Genomic DNA, 14441 nt, shown 5'->3' with positions numbered 1-14441 from the left:
TGCCCAAACCAGTTTCTCTCAGGAAATATACGTAATTAAAACTGAGTACGCTTACAGACTAAAATGGCTTAAGAGGTGCCATTTTAGCTGGATGAGAAGGAGCAAAGATAGAAACAGACTGGAGAGTTGGCTCAGACGTTAAAAACACTTGTTGCTTCTATAGAAGGCTGGGGGTTCAACTCCCAGCACCCACATGTCAGCTCACAGCCAGTCCCTGTCGATCGATCGATCTATCGATCGATCAGACCCTCTTCTGACCTCGGCAGAGAATCGGCAGATTTTGGTAGGTGTGGGTTTACAGAGGCTGTTAGAGTCAGATGAACCGCGTGGAGTCTAGATACGTAGCCCCAAGGTGTCCTTAAACTCAAAACTCCCTCCTCAGCTGCACAGCTGAACCCAGGCATAGGGTATAATCTCAGTGCTTAACTACGGTTCTCCAGGGTTCTCCGATAGGCACACAGACATCACCCTGCACCAGTTTCCAGCGGCTGTGGCATCCATCCTAGGTCCTCTGAGCCTGCTTACCCATCTGTACAACAAACATGTCTACATTTATCTCCCAAACACTCGGCCAATGGGGAAGAAGTGCCACGTAAACCGCAAGCAACTGGAGGACTTATTTTCCTGGCTAGGATGGAAAGAGGGACGGTGGGTGACCCAGAACGAGGATCCCGAACAAACACAGCGGCCCAACGTTCTTCCCATTCCGATCCAGACTCGGTATCTTCCTCAGTCCCCCCTTTCCCCCAGTGAAAAGAGGTCGTGGGCCCTTTAAGGTCCGCCCCTCCCTCCCCCAAAACTTCCCAGTGTCTGCTCTTTTCGATCCCGGACGGCCGGCCAAGCTCGCCGCCGAGCTGGTAGGGGACAGGGCCAAGGGGTCGGGGAGGGACGTGGGGGAGGGTGTGGGGGGACCAGCGGGACGCACGTCGCCTCGCCTGCGGGAGGGCGGGAGACGGGCTGCGGGAGCAGCGGGCGATGGCGCCAGCAGCTGCCCCGGGCGCGCGTAGTCTCCGAGTCGCTGGCACCGCACGGGGTCTAGCGGAGTGCGGACAGAGCGCCCCAGCGAGGGGCGTCGGGGCCCAGCGCGGGGGAGGACAGGAGACCTCCCGCTCCCCTCCCCCACCACCGCCTCTGACGTCGACGCGGGACCCCGCCCTCCCGCGTCACCTGCTGCGTACCCCATCTTGGGAGTGCCTGTGTCCCGTGAGACCGGTGGAGGTCCATTTATGTTCTCATCAGCCTCCACCGCTAGCAAACTTTTTTTTTTAATTGGGAGAATCCCTGTGTAGCCCAGGGTAGCCCCGAACTCAAGGCAATCCTGCCCGAGTCCGGAGCGCTGGAATTATATAGGCTTGCAACCACCACGCCATGCTCAAAACTTCTCCCAGCACACGGGGTTCTGTTCTTTCACTCACGCTTCAAACTTAGTCTCAAGCGGATATCCGCTTTGGGAATGACCTGGTGGAAAGGCGCCACAGCACGTTTTGGGGCAGCCTGTTAATCTTAAACCGTCTCAAGACCTGTGTGTGTGTGTGTGTGTGTGTGGCGGGGATAGAGATGCTCCTTGTCTGTGTTAGCCAAGCTCTCCATGACTGAACTCCATCCCAGAGACCGTTTGACCCTCTAGCGTCCCCATAAAGCGTCTGGATGGGACCGTGGTCGGGATCCGTCGTTAGAACGTTCCCTGAACGCTCGCTTCCCGGCGGGCACTGGCCCGCGATGCTGCTCTCAAGTGTCGCGGGACCCTCGGAGGGAGACCGAATGCTTCAGGGCAGTCTCCGAGGAGCGAGTCTAGGCCACAAAGCACTCTCGAGGACGCCGGGTGCTCGGGTGCCACGTGGGAACCGAGTTAAACTATAAAGATCTGAATTTAGAGCGAAATGACGGTGCCTGTCAGGGTCCGAAGTCAGATGGTAATGAGTGCTTTTTCAGTGAGAGGTGCTCAGATTTAGAGTTTTTTTTAAAAAAAAAAAGAGTAACAACCTCCAGCTTAGGCTAGCGTAGAGGTGAAGTAGACGTTTTAATGGATTATAGCTAGTGCAAATTGCTGTCTTGGTGTAGATCTCCAGGGCTTGCAAACAACAGGCAAGCAAGAGATGGTCCGGGTAGTCCAGTAGTCGCATCCCTTAGAGTCACCTCTTCTACGAAGGCCCCCCAAAAGTACATTAGCGCATGCGCCTTCACCCGTTCCTAGATTGCGCCAGAGAGCGCCTACGGGCTCTCCTTTTTCACCAATCAGAAGCTATCAGTTGCCCTATACCATCTGGCAAAGGGTATTCTTTCCACTCTCCATTGACCAATCGAGTGGTGACGTAGGAGACGGGCACCTAAGGGACCCATTGTAGAAACACAGAAGGGAAGGCCTTTCTTGTATCCCAGCGGAGTGGCGCGGGAAGATGGTCGTTGTGACTGGGAGACTGAAGGATTTCAGAGTGACCGATAAGCGAGGAAACCAATGAGAGTGGGAAGGAGGCGGAGTTTCGGAGGCCCTCTTCCATTTGCTGTCTGTGGGAAGGCGGAGCAATTCCAAAAATCTGGCCTATTAAATCAGAGTTTATTTTAAAGAGGTGGGGCCTGACGAAATGACTGACGGAAAGCGCTCACCTATAAGGAGTGCGATTGGGGAGCGGGGGCGGTCTTTCCAATAGAACGGCATGCGTTCTATCCAATAGAAACGAACCGTGCGGAAACTTCCCCTCCCCCCAAGATAGGGCCAGTGGCTCCCCCTATCGGGTGGGGGCGGCGAGTGACGGGCGTGTCCCTCCCCCAATGAGAGGCGGGGGGAGGCGGGTTCTGCGCCGCCATGTCGCGGAGGCTGCTGCCCCGGGCGGAGAAGCGGCGTCGGCGGCTCGAGCAGAGGCAGCAGCCGGACGAGCAGCTGAGGCGGGCGGGAGCGATGGTGAAGATGGCGGCGGCGGGCGGCGGAGGCGGCGGTGGTCGCTATTACGGCGGCGGCAACGAGGGAGGCCGAGCCCCTAAACGGCTGAAGACTGAAAACGCCGGCGACCAACACGGAGGCGGCGGCGGCGGAGGATCCGGGGCGGCGGGCGGCGGCGGCGGGGTGAGGCTGGGGCTTTAGACTCCCGGGAGGAAGGGGAAATTTCGTACTTTAAAGCTATTTATTTTTACGGGGGAGTCTCTGCGCACGCGCTGCGGCCCTCGCGCTTTTTCGCCGGGTGGGGGAGGGGCGGTCGTTGGGCAAACGGCGGGGTTTGCGCGAGGACAAGCGCTTGCGCGTGCGCGCAATCCGAAGCGGGGCTTGAGGGGGCGGAGGAAGCGGCTGACTCTGCAGGCATTGCACTGCGCAGGCGCCTCGGACCGGCATGTGGGGGGCCCAGGCACGCGGCCGGCCCGTTTTTTTTTTTACTTCTCTCTCTTTTTTTTTTTTTACCCTGTGTCCCTATGCGCAAGCGCGTTTCTACAACCGGGTCTAGTGAGCGGGAAGCGGGGTGGGCGGTGGCCTGACCCGGTCGCCCCATCGCCGTCTTAATTACGGTCGCATCCATATAAAAGTTCACTTGATGGAATCACAACGCCCGGGCCAAACGGTTTAACCTCTTTTGCTGTGTGCTTTGTAAAACGGAAGATGGGTTTGTGAAAGGCGGATTTCACTGCTTGAGACTTGAGCCAGGCTTAGAAATTACCACTCGGTTTGCTTAGGGCGCCGGGGCATTTATAAACTAAAATGTGTTACGGCCCTGTGGCCATGCACCGAGGTTTCGGCCTATTTAGTCTGCTGAAGGTCACAATTGTCATTTCTGAGTTCGGATGCGGTCTGCACTCCTTTTAAAAGTTTTACTAAAGTCCTCCTGCTGGGCATGGTGTCACAGGCCTTTAATTTCAGCGGTCGGAGGCAAAGGCCGGCGAAATCTCTTTGAGTTTGAGGCCAGCCTTTTCTGCATGGTTAATTCCAGGCCAAACAGGGCTATAGTGAGACTCTTCAAAAAGCCATGCAGTTCCCTCTTTTTGGGGTGCTTCTCGTGCTGTAGGCATTTATTAGCTTTTCCCTCTTGTTAATATGTTGGGATTTTTGTTTTGTATGCTTTTTTGGAATACATTTTAGTTATGTCTGGTAAGTTAGAAGGGGAGAAAAGACTCTAAAAGGTTGTTCTCTGAACATCTCATGGGCTGTGTGGTGTACAGTACACCCATCCCCAATAATTTAAGATGAGAGATACCTCACGTGATGTTGGCCCTCTGAGGTGGGGAAATTTATGGGCCCCCTTTACAAAGCAGGAAAGGGGTTGGAGAGGAGGTCCTGAGTTCAGTTCCCAGCAACCACATAGTGGCTCACAACCATCTGTAATGGGATCTGATGCCCTCTTTTGGTGTGTCTGGAGACAGCTACAGTGTTCTTACATATAATAAATAAATAAATCTTAAGAAGACAAGCAGGATTTAATTATAAATTAGCATTAAATCTTCGTGGTTAAGTTTAACCTGGAAGAAGACTATAAAATTGTTTTTTAATAAAAGGCAGGAAAGACTGGGTAAATTAGGTTGGGTTTCACCAGTGACAGACATTAGAACTCTGTCTAGGCTTAGAACTCAAGGCTGTGGAAGACAAACCTCAGCTGGAAACAGCCAGGAAGGGTGTGCCTTGTGTGGTTTACGGGGGTAGAGGAGGAAGTTTTCTCCAGAGCCCTAGAAACTGCGTGCATGATATAATAGCCCCTACAGAAGAGGAGGATCTGTGGGAGATCTTACAGGTTGGGATAGCAGTTCAGTGTGGAAGACTGGCCTAGACAGCATAAGGCAGGAACAGCATAGTGGAAGCCATGTGTTTTTGCCCTCCCTGGACCTGAAGGTGACTTGTGGTTTCGGGCATTCTTCATTAAATGACCACAGTTTGCTTAGCCAGAGAAAACACAAGAAGCTAGGGCACATTCAGAGGGTGTTCTTAAGACTAGCAGGCAGCCTTTCTGTGGGTGTGGCCCTTTCCCAAGCCGCCCTTCCTGTTGTACTTTGATTCAGAGATGGATTCCAGGAAGAGTGTCAGAAGTGAGGCTTTGGGTCTCCCTACGGATAGCCTTCCTTAGTAGCTACACTCATCACAGAGCCTAGAGGGTGGCACATGGCCACCCAGTCAAGGCATTTGGTGATCAGATGGCAATATATTGGGGTCCCTCTTCTCACTGTGTGTCCTTCCTTTTTCAGGAGAACTACGATGACCCCCACAAGACCCCTGCCTCCCCAGTTGTTCACATCAGGGGCCTGATTGACGGGGTGGTGGAAGCTGACCTTGTGGAAGCCCTGCAAGAATTTGGACCCATCAGGTACTTCTTGATGCCAGAGTTAGAGCTCCTTAGCATCCCTGGGTGTCACTGCTGTCTGGTTCTGAGCAGTGCGTCCCAAGGTCTGTGGCTGTATTCAGTCACCCAGAGAGTTGACTCTTGCTGTGTTTCAAGTTTTAGTTCCTCATTCCCCCATTTATTTCCACCCCACCCCTGTGGTTGTAGTCAGAGCTCTTTTATTCTGACTCTGGCTGCTTGAGCAGACCAGGTGCTTGCTGTGAATAAATGGTAAACCTGGCCTAGAGCCCTTCTCCCACAAGGTTGCCCAGGCAGTGATTGATTAGCACTGTGATGCTCACAGGAGAGAGGCCGGGGTACGGGTGACTGGCTTGGAGTGTTGGATCATTGTTCAGAATAGCAGGAATCACTTTGAAAGGTAGACTGGTTCCCATCCCCCAAGAGGACTAAAGCCTGCCTTCTCTCTGCAGCTATGTGGTGGTGATGCCAAAGAAGAGGCAGGCACTGGTAGAGTTTGAAGACGTGCTGGGGGCTTGTAATGCAGTGAACTACGCTGCAGACAACCAGATCTACATTGCTGGTCACCCTGCTTTTGTCAATTACTCTACCAGCCAGAAGATCTCTCGCCCAGGGGACTCTGACGACTCCCGGAGCGTCAACAGTGTGCTTCTGTTTACCATCCTGAACCCCATCTACTCCATAACCACGGTGTGTGCTGACGGCAGTCTACAGGCTGCTGAGAGCGCCTTTCCCTCTTGATCCAGTTTCACTCTCAAGCCAGCCAAGGCCCCTTATTTTGCTGTTTTTGCTTTTATAGGATGTTCTTTACACTATCTGTAATCCTTGTGGCCCTGTCCAGAGAATTGTCATTTTCCGGAAGAATGGAGTCCAGGCTATGGTGGAATATCCTTTTCTGGGGAACTGGTCTTTGTGTCTTGGAGCTTAGCAGGGAGAATCCGTGCCATGTACCTTCATAGAGACAATTATGTGTGAAACTGAACAGGGAACCTCACACTGCAAATCTTAAAAGATAATGCTATGAGGTTGTATATAACAGTGATCAGTGTACGTTCTAATGTGCTGTTTTGTTCGTATGTGTGTACCCCTCATGAGGATTGAGCCCAGGGCTTTTGTAGCTGTGCAAGTGAGCTAGACCACTTAGCTGTACCTGTGGTCCTCTTGCTTTGAGGTGGTTGGGTCCATTCTGTGTTAGAGGAGCTTAGATAAGGAGAAATCACACTCCAGAATGACGTGAAAGGAAATGGGTTTTGATAAAGATGGCTTGCTAGATTTTAGGTAAAATGACATTTCAGGTGGCAGTAGGTGTTGCTGCCCTCTCTGTTGGTAGCTAGGATAAGGTGTGGATTACAGTGAACCCTAGCCAATGACTTACTGCTGCTGAGGGCAGTCCCTGGTGTGTGTCCATAACTTTTGCTTTGGTGGTACTATGTGGTCCTTGTTTTCTTTGGCAGTATAGTAATTCTTTCCCAAGCTCCAAAGTGCTTCTTCCTTAATTTCTCTCACATTTGATTCTGTGCAAAGTGCTCAGCGCGCCAAGGCCTCACTCAATGGGGCTGACATCTATTCTGGCTGTTGCACTCTGAAGATTGAGTATGCCAAGGTAGGTCTGGGAAGTGACTCCCATGCTGGGTACCTGGTGAGATGAGGCATGGCCAGTTTTAGACTTTGTCTTGTCTTTGCAGCCTACACGTTTAAATGTGTTCAAGAACGATCAAGATACTTGGGACTACACAAACCCCAACCTGAGTGGACAAGGTAATCCTGATGGCTACTTGTTCTAAATACACCGCCTTGCCTCTTCACTCGACTAGTGCACTTGATAGGCCCAGGCTCAGGGTTGTGTAATGCCATTGGGCTCCCTGTGGACATGGGAGGGCTGAGACTGGGGCTTGGGCAGGGTGGGAACAGGGCATTGCTGAGGAGGAGGCTGGCAAGAAGGGCAGAAATGGGTAGCAGCTCCAAATGACTTTGCTGCCTTCGTTCTAGAGCCTGGTTAGGGTTGCTGGAATCTCCATTCCCTGGAAGATGAGAAAAATCCCTCGATCTCCATTGTCAAAGAGGGACTGAAGTGGGGGTGTCAGCAAGAAGGGGTGAGCTCTGCTAGGGTATTTGAAGCACAGCCTCCAAACAAGTAGACCTTGTAGAGGTCAGACACTTGGGATAAGTTGAGGCCAGACATTACTGGTCTCCTTTGTAGAAGGGACTCAGCATCTCTTCTGGGTCCACATGCACAACCCACTTGTAGTGTTGTCAAGAATGGTTTGCCTTGGTAAGCGGGTGAAGGATTATCTTTGAAAAACATCGTCACCCCTGTGAAAATCTGCAAGATGGACCATCTCTTGGTCTGATAACGTCGGACTAGTCTTGGGCTGTGGGAGGAGGCTTGATGGCTGACATTGCAGAGGCTCTGGGGGGCCAGAGACTCACTCTACACTTGTAGGGTGGGCCTGTCTTGCTTGCTTTGCAGCTAAGAACCGGTGGGCAGGGTGGGCTAGACTCTCCCAAGGACCCTCAGAACTGGCCCTCTGGGCCTGGCTGCTCCCACCAGAGGTCAGAGGCAAATTATGACCAAATGAATGTACCAGAGCGGGCAATGGCATTACATGACTGCTGACAGAAACATGGCAACCAACCATTTCTTCTCCAAGGAACACAAATAGAAGATGTGCAGACCGGCAGGGGCTAGTAGCAGGGGCTGGCTATGCATTGGTTTTGATGCCTCTCAGCTTGGGCTGATGAGGTAACCTGGAGTGAGGGCGGTGCTTGGCCACCCCCTCCGGAACCACACTTCAGCGGCTCTGCCTCTGCACATTGCGCACCAACACACAGGGCACAAAACCACTAGTTCTTCCTGGAGAACAGAACATGCAGCCTCCACCACGTTCCCAGAAACAGCCGCAGATTGAGCTCACTACATCAAGAACACCACACCGCGCTCCAAGGAACAGCTACAAGCACAGAGACAGAGGCAGACAGAGACAAAGAAAGAGACGCAACATGGCAGCAGACACTGCTTTTTTATTAAACATAAAAAAGGTCAAAATGCAAGCAAACTTGAACCCAAGAATGTACACAGACGTAGGAAACACAGAACAGATCTCGCCCAGCCAGCCAGCGGTGCTCCTTTCGGAGAACGATTCGATTCGTAGACTGAAGTAGATTCCATGAGCCTCCAAGACAATAGGATCCTCTCTCCATTCCTCGCCATGCGGGTTTTGATTTTTAAGTCCTTTGGTTTGGGGAGGGCCTTCTTTTTTTCTTTTGTATTTTGAATTTTTTTTCTGCAGTCATCGGCTGCCAACACAGTCTGCACCAACTGGAGATCAGAAATAAAAAACCACAACAACAAAAATCAGAAAATCAAACAGACCTAAAATCAAAAATCAGCTCAGAGGCACACAGTTACCTGCTGGTGGGTAACCGGGCACGTTACCAAGGCCACAGCGCGAGCATAGTGGGGCCACTGGCACACTTCATACCAGGAGACACGCACACGGAGCGCTACACAGCCAGAAGCACCGCACTGCAGCACACAGTGTGAGGAGGTGACAACATGGAGGGACACTACCCACTTCATACACCTTCATTTCCACTTTTCTGGTATCTTCTGAGGACAGAACATCTGTGTGCCATTGTGATTTAATCAGAACATTGACTTTTAAGACGGTTCTTTAAAGAAAATGTAGCGGATGTATGCCGTGACTTGTATTTATGACTGTAAAACCATGTGATGCAGGGTCGCAGTGTATGTTTGATGGGACGCCATCTTTCAGAACTGTGCTAACTCACTGTTGAAGCGTCCAATGGTAAGAGAAAAATACAGATTTGTTTTTTTGTGACAAATGGACATTGTACTCTGTACTTCTGCTGTAAGTAGCCCTTTTCCATCTTTGTGTAATGACTTGAAGACAAACTCAGGCAGGGTGGCAGGAAAGGGCAGTGGTTTTAAGGTCTGGGTCTTGGTGTCACCCAGACCTGGGTTGAGGTTGTGGCTCAGCCACTGATTTTGCAAGTGTCCTAACTGCTCTAATTTCTTATCTGTAAACTGGGGCTAAGAAATGAGTACCTACCTCATAGGGTTGTTGTGAGGAATCAAGCTGTGATGTCTGTAAAGTGCCTGTCAGTGTCTGCCACTTCAGCGCTGAACTAATTAAGAACTGCAGCTGGGGTCGGGAGGGGGCGCTGCGCCATCACTGGGTCTGGAATTGTTGATGCCTTGTATCCACCTAACTGCTCTTTCAAACTGATGTGCTCTTGCCCTGCTTGTCAGCTCCTACAGTCCCTCTCCGCTGGATGGGATGTGGAGGGTGGCTGGGTCCAGGGTTCATAAAGATCCTGGAGTGTGGAGCCTTGAGCTCCCAGGACATAGAGGCATTGAGGGCAGTTCACCTCGTTTGTCCACCTTGGACTACGTAGTTTGGTGTTACCCTTAATCTTTCTCCCTTCATTGGGAATTACGTCATAAAACTGCTCTTCCCTCCATATGTAATACACCCATGCTGTACTTCCTTCCATGGCCTGGGAGCCTGGCTGGTCCTGCCTGTTTCCTACTATGAACCTTAACATGGGAGTGCAAGGGATCCCAAAATCCATAGCCAAAGAGAGCAGCTGGTCTGTGTGGACAGAGGAGGAAAAGTGGATCCTAGCCGGGAGACCTGGGCTTCATGCCCCTTCCCTGCATCTTAAGAAGGAGGCCCCAGCAGCCCTTCTAAGGAAAGAGCTTGTAGCCATGCTCACAGAGCTCAGTGGCTTTGACATTGGCCTCTGTAGTCAGGAGTCCAGGGATTCTTCTTGAGTTCTCTTCCTAACTCTGTTTTCAATCTACAGGTGACCCTGGCAGTAACCCCAACAAACGCCAGCGGCAGCCCCCTCTCCTGGGAGATCATCCCGCAGAATATGGTGAGGGCAGGGGGTTCCCTTCCGTGGACTCCCGTGGCTCATGTGCCCCTGCCCGTCGTCCGCCGCGAAAATTCTCACCCGTCCTCCCTCTCTTTCCTTCCCACCCCCCAGGAGGGCCCCATGGTGGGTACCACAGCCATTACCATGATGAGGGCTACGGGCCCCCCCCACCTCACTACGAAGGGAGAAGGATGGGCCCACCTGTGGGGGGTCACCGCCGGGGCCCAAGTCGCTATGGCCCCCAGTATGGTCATCCCCCACCCCCTCCCCCACCACCCGACTATGGCCCCCACGCTGACAGCCCTGTGCTCATGGTCTATGGCTTGGATCAATCTAAGATGAACTGTGATCGAGTCTTCAATGTCTTCTGCTTGTATGGCAATGTGGAGAAGGTGAGCTTTCTTTCCTTGAAGAGCTAAAGGAGGTCCCATGTCTCAGACTGAGGGGAGCAGAGGGGAAGGAGCCAGTGAGGTGTATGCTACAGCACGGACAGCCTTCTTCATGAGAGCGTCAATGTTTGCGGTCTGGGTTACCCACGTTACAGTCCAGTGCCTGCCTTGTCGTAAAAGTATTGAGGGTTACTGTTGAATAGAAAGTCCTGAGAATATAGGTGCTGAGGACTGTGATTGCCTCTGGATAGCTCCAGGTAATCTGGCAACTCAAGACCTTCCTGCATTCTCTCCTGGAAAGTTGAGTTTGCCTGGCTAGTTGGAACAAACTAGTATGGTCTCAGGTTCATCCAAATGTGTATGCCACAGAACTGTTTGAGACAGGAGCATTAGTGCTCTTTCTGTAGTGGTTTGAGGTTGTGTCTCCGCTGTGTAAAAGTGGAGAGGAAGGCAGGTTAAAATAAATGTCATTATGTGGGAGCATGACTTGGCTAGTTGGCCTGGCTTCTCAGTATTCTGTGGTGGCCGCGTGGAGATGTTTGGGTCAGAGGCACTTAGGAGGCTCAGGATTCTTGGTACTTTGAGACTGTGACAGGATAGACAGCCTGTGATGGTGAAGTGCAGGTGGCTGGCGTCCTCCTGTGTAGTTGGCTTCATGCAGCAGCTCTCCAGTGAGAAAGCAACTGCCTGGGCTCCACTGCCCGCTTTGGATTGAGCTCATTGCACGGTCCAGGCCCATTGTGGGATTGGTTCTGATCCCCATTCACCTGGGAAGAAGTGGAAGTCTAGAACCAGAGCAGGAGTTAGCTTGTAGCTTTCGAGGGAGAGGAGCTTCACAGCCAGACACTGGTGCTAAATCAACCTTTTCTCCCTAAGGTGAAATTTATGAAAAGCAAGCCGGGGGCTGCCATGGTGGAGATGGCTGATGGCTATGCTGTGGACCGAGCCATTACTCACCTCAACAACAACTTCATGTTTGGGCAGAAGATGAATGTCTGGTGGGTACTGTAATCAGGCAGGGACAGGTTGGAGGGAAAAGAAGGACAGAGGGGTTGGTTTAAGTTGTGATTGAGATCAAGGTGCTGACATAGGATTGGGGGTGTGGGGATGAGAGCCATGCTCTGCTTTCTGTGAAGCCTTGGGAGAACAGGATGAGCCTCACTGCAGCTACGAAGCAGTGTGTGTTAAAGCACCCTGCAGTATCATATAGGCATGAGGCCAGCTGAGCCTCTGGCTGGTCTTAGAGGACAATTCAGCATATAACAAAGACTTCTTTTCTTCCTTCTCAGTGTCTCCAAGCAACCAGCTATTATGCCCGGTCAGTCATATGGGCTAGAAGACGGATCCTGCAGTTACAAAGACTTCAGCGAGTCAAGGAACAACCGGTTCTCCACTCCAGAGCAGGCAGCTAAGAACCGCATCCAACACCCTAGCAATGTGCTGCACTTCTTCAATGCTCCCCTGGAGGTTACTGAGGAGAACTTCTTTGAGGTAGGTGTTAGGGAACTGATCTGTCATGACATTGTCTTGGGTTGGGTTCATTTGGGACACAGCAAAACCAAAAAGCAAAAGCCAGGGCAGATTTGCCCACTCATCATGGCTGTGGTAGGTGAGAACAGAGGCTGTGTCCCGTGTAGGGCCCTGCACATTGCTTGCACATTTGACCAGGCTGTTGGGTTGCCACAAGCCTGGTGCTAAGAGTAGAGTTGAGTCTTCTGGGCGCGTAGGCGACACCAGAAGGTGATGCTTTGGAACCTGGGCAGAGGGAGCAAGGGGGGATGGGGGGACATGGATGTTGGCCAGCAATTGAGCATCGCCCATCTAATGTCATACTGTGGGCTGGCCACGGTTGGGGTTTGAGGAACAGTCTCCTTCTTGTGTTGCCTCATTGGAAAGTGTTTTATTGTGCTGGTAGGGTACATTCCATGCAAGACCACAATTGTCTGGTTTGATTAAGGTCTTCCATATGGTTTCTAAATAATTCTTATACTGTTTCTGCACCAGATCTGCGATGAGCTGGGAGTGAAGCGGCCAACCTCTGTGAAAGTATTTTCAGGCAAAAGTAAGTCAGAGCACACTTTCTTCCCCCAGCCCTCTGCAGCTGTGGGTGGTTGCTGGGAGGAGACTTACTTTTGCTGCCCTGCCTAACCTCTCTGCTCTCTCTCGCTTCATTCAGGCGAGCGTAGCTCCTCTGGGCTGCTGGAGTGGGACTCCAAGAGTGACGCCCTGGAGACCTTGGGCTTCCTGAACCATTACCAGATGAAAAACCCAAGTGAGTGTCTGTGTGTCCTGCAGAATCTCCCCAGTGGCTTGCTGTCTTGACTGGCTGCATGCCAGAGCCATCTTTCTACCCTCAAGATAGGACCCTAGAGATTGCCTTTGTCGCAGGCACAGGCAGGTGGGACTTGGTCACCAGGAGAGCAGTCTGATGACATTCTCCTGGGAGGCCAGCCAGGCTGCCAGGTTCCACCCACCTGACAGCTTGGGAGTTGCTCCAGCTTGCCCTGCCTGGGCAGTGATAAGTTAGATCCCTGTAATTGACCTGCAGAGGAGGGTGTGGGTGCAGATTGGGGTGACTGGTCTGGGAGCGGCAGAGGAAGGTTCTAGCCTGGTGTCTGTCTTGTTTGCAGATGGCCCGTACCCATATACTCTGAAGCTGTGCTTCTCCACCGCACAGCACGCCTCCTAATCAGATGCTGGAAGGAAGACTCCATCCGAGCAGGAAGATGTTTCTTTCCTTTATGCTGTTGGTTTCTTTGGTTTTGTTTTTATTTTTGCAGTTCTTTTTCCTTTTTAAATGCTAGGTCAGTAGAGCTTAACCACAACAAATGCTGGAACTCTGGAGGGGGGGAGGGGAACTGGTATCTCCCAAGATTAACCTTCACTTTTTAAAATGACTGTATGTGTGATTTTTTTTTCCTGTTCATACATTTGTGCTGCCCATGTATCTTGGCACATTTCAATAAAATTGTTTGGAAAATAAAACTATTTCCTGGGGCTCCCGGGTGAGGTGTGTACTTTTCCTCTCTCCCACTTAGCATTCTGAAGAGTGGCGGGCCCAGCCTAGGTAAGGACAGGATGGGCGGTAAGCAGGACTTAGAGTCCAGTGTCATTCTTGACGGCACTACCCAAGCCAGGTTCCCGTTCTAGGTAGTGGTTGAAAAGGTGCTCTGACTTCAACCCCATCCGGGTAGTCCCGATCTTGTGTGCATCGTATCAAATGTACAAACTCACGCAAATACATGGGTACAGTTTAAGTGGGCCAGCAGTAGTAATGCACACCTTTAGTCCTGACACTCAGTGGGGGGCAGAAATGGGCAGATCTGAGTTCTGGGACAGCCAGGCTTACACAGAGAACCTGTCTTGAGAAAAGTGGAATTGGAGCACATTGTGCTGTCCTGTAGTCCAACTGCCCAGCCCTCAGTAGGAGTGGGTGACCTGAGGCTGATCTCTGCAACATGATACTGCTGAATGACAAAATGGTTGCCAGACTACAGGAAGACTCACGTGAACTCAACGGCTTAGTGGGAAATGCCCTGACCTGCTGAGTGAGTGTGTGTGTACACGAACTAGAAGGAAAGGGCCAACGGTTCTAAGTTCAATTAACAGGTACAACTACATGGTGGCTCACAACCATCTGTAATGGGATCTGATGCCCTCTTCTGGCATGCAGGCATACATGGAAGTAGAGTACTCAGATTTAGAAGAACGAGCTAGTTCTGACACTTCTGCGTGACAGGTGGACCATGTGCTCAGAGTATTGGTGTGTTGTTTACTTAACCTGGTCCTGAAAATAATTTTCAGGTCTTGCTAACTCACTGAGGTTTATCCTGAGGCAAAGTTTATAGTGGGGTTGAAGGATGCAAATTCTCATACACAG

The 14441-nt window shown here is 51.6% G+C and overlaps 1 protein-coding gene across 3 annotated transcripts; it reads left to right on the top strand.

Annotated features, from left to right (window-relative positions):
* The first annotated feature begins 818 nt into the window (after positions 1–818).
* On the top strand, positions 819–13570 carry HNRNPL (heterogeneous nuclear ribonucleoprotein L). Of its 3 annotated transcripts, XM_080908665.1 has the most exons (13): positions 2768–3061; positions 5158–5276; positions 5723–5960; positions 6070–6157; positions 6779–6873; positions 6956–7028; positions 10101–10172; positions 10284–10564; positions 11438–11559; positions 11851–12052; positions 12566–12623; positions 12738–12833; positions 13192–13570. In XM_080908665.1, the coding sequence occupies exons 1-13, from the start codon at positions 2804–2806 to the stop codon at positions 13248–13250; spliced, it is 1761 nt and encodes a 586-aa protein (XP_080764791.1). In that variant the 5' UTR covers positions 2768–2803; the 3' UTR covers positions 13251–13570. The 3 variants fall into 3 exon arrangements, with proteins under 3 accessions (XP_080764792.1, XP_080764790.1, XP_080764791.1); XM_080908666.1 differs by lacking the exon at positions 2768–3061 and adding an exon at positions 819–857 and having other exon boundaries at positions 10101–10564; XM_080908664.1 differs by having other exon boundaries at positions 2756–3061; positions 10101–10564.
* The last annotated feature ends 871 nt before the right edge of the window (positions 13571–14441 follow it).

Source organism: Micromys minutus (assembly GCF_963924665.1).
Source record: "Micromys minutus genome assembly, chromosome: 32".
In the NCBI taxonomy this organism is placed as follows: Eukaryota; Metazoa; Chordata; class Mammalia; order Rodentia; family Muridae; genus Micromys; species Micromys minutus.
Note: the sequence above shows the minus strand (reverse complement) of the source record. Positions and strands in the feature narration are given on the sequence as shown.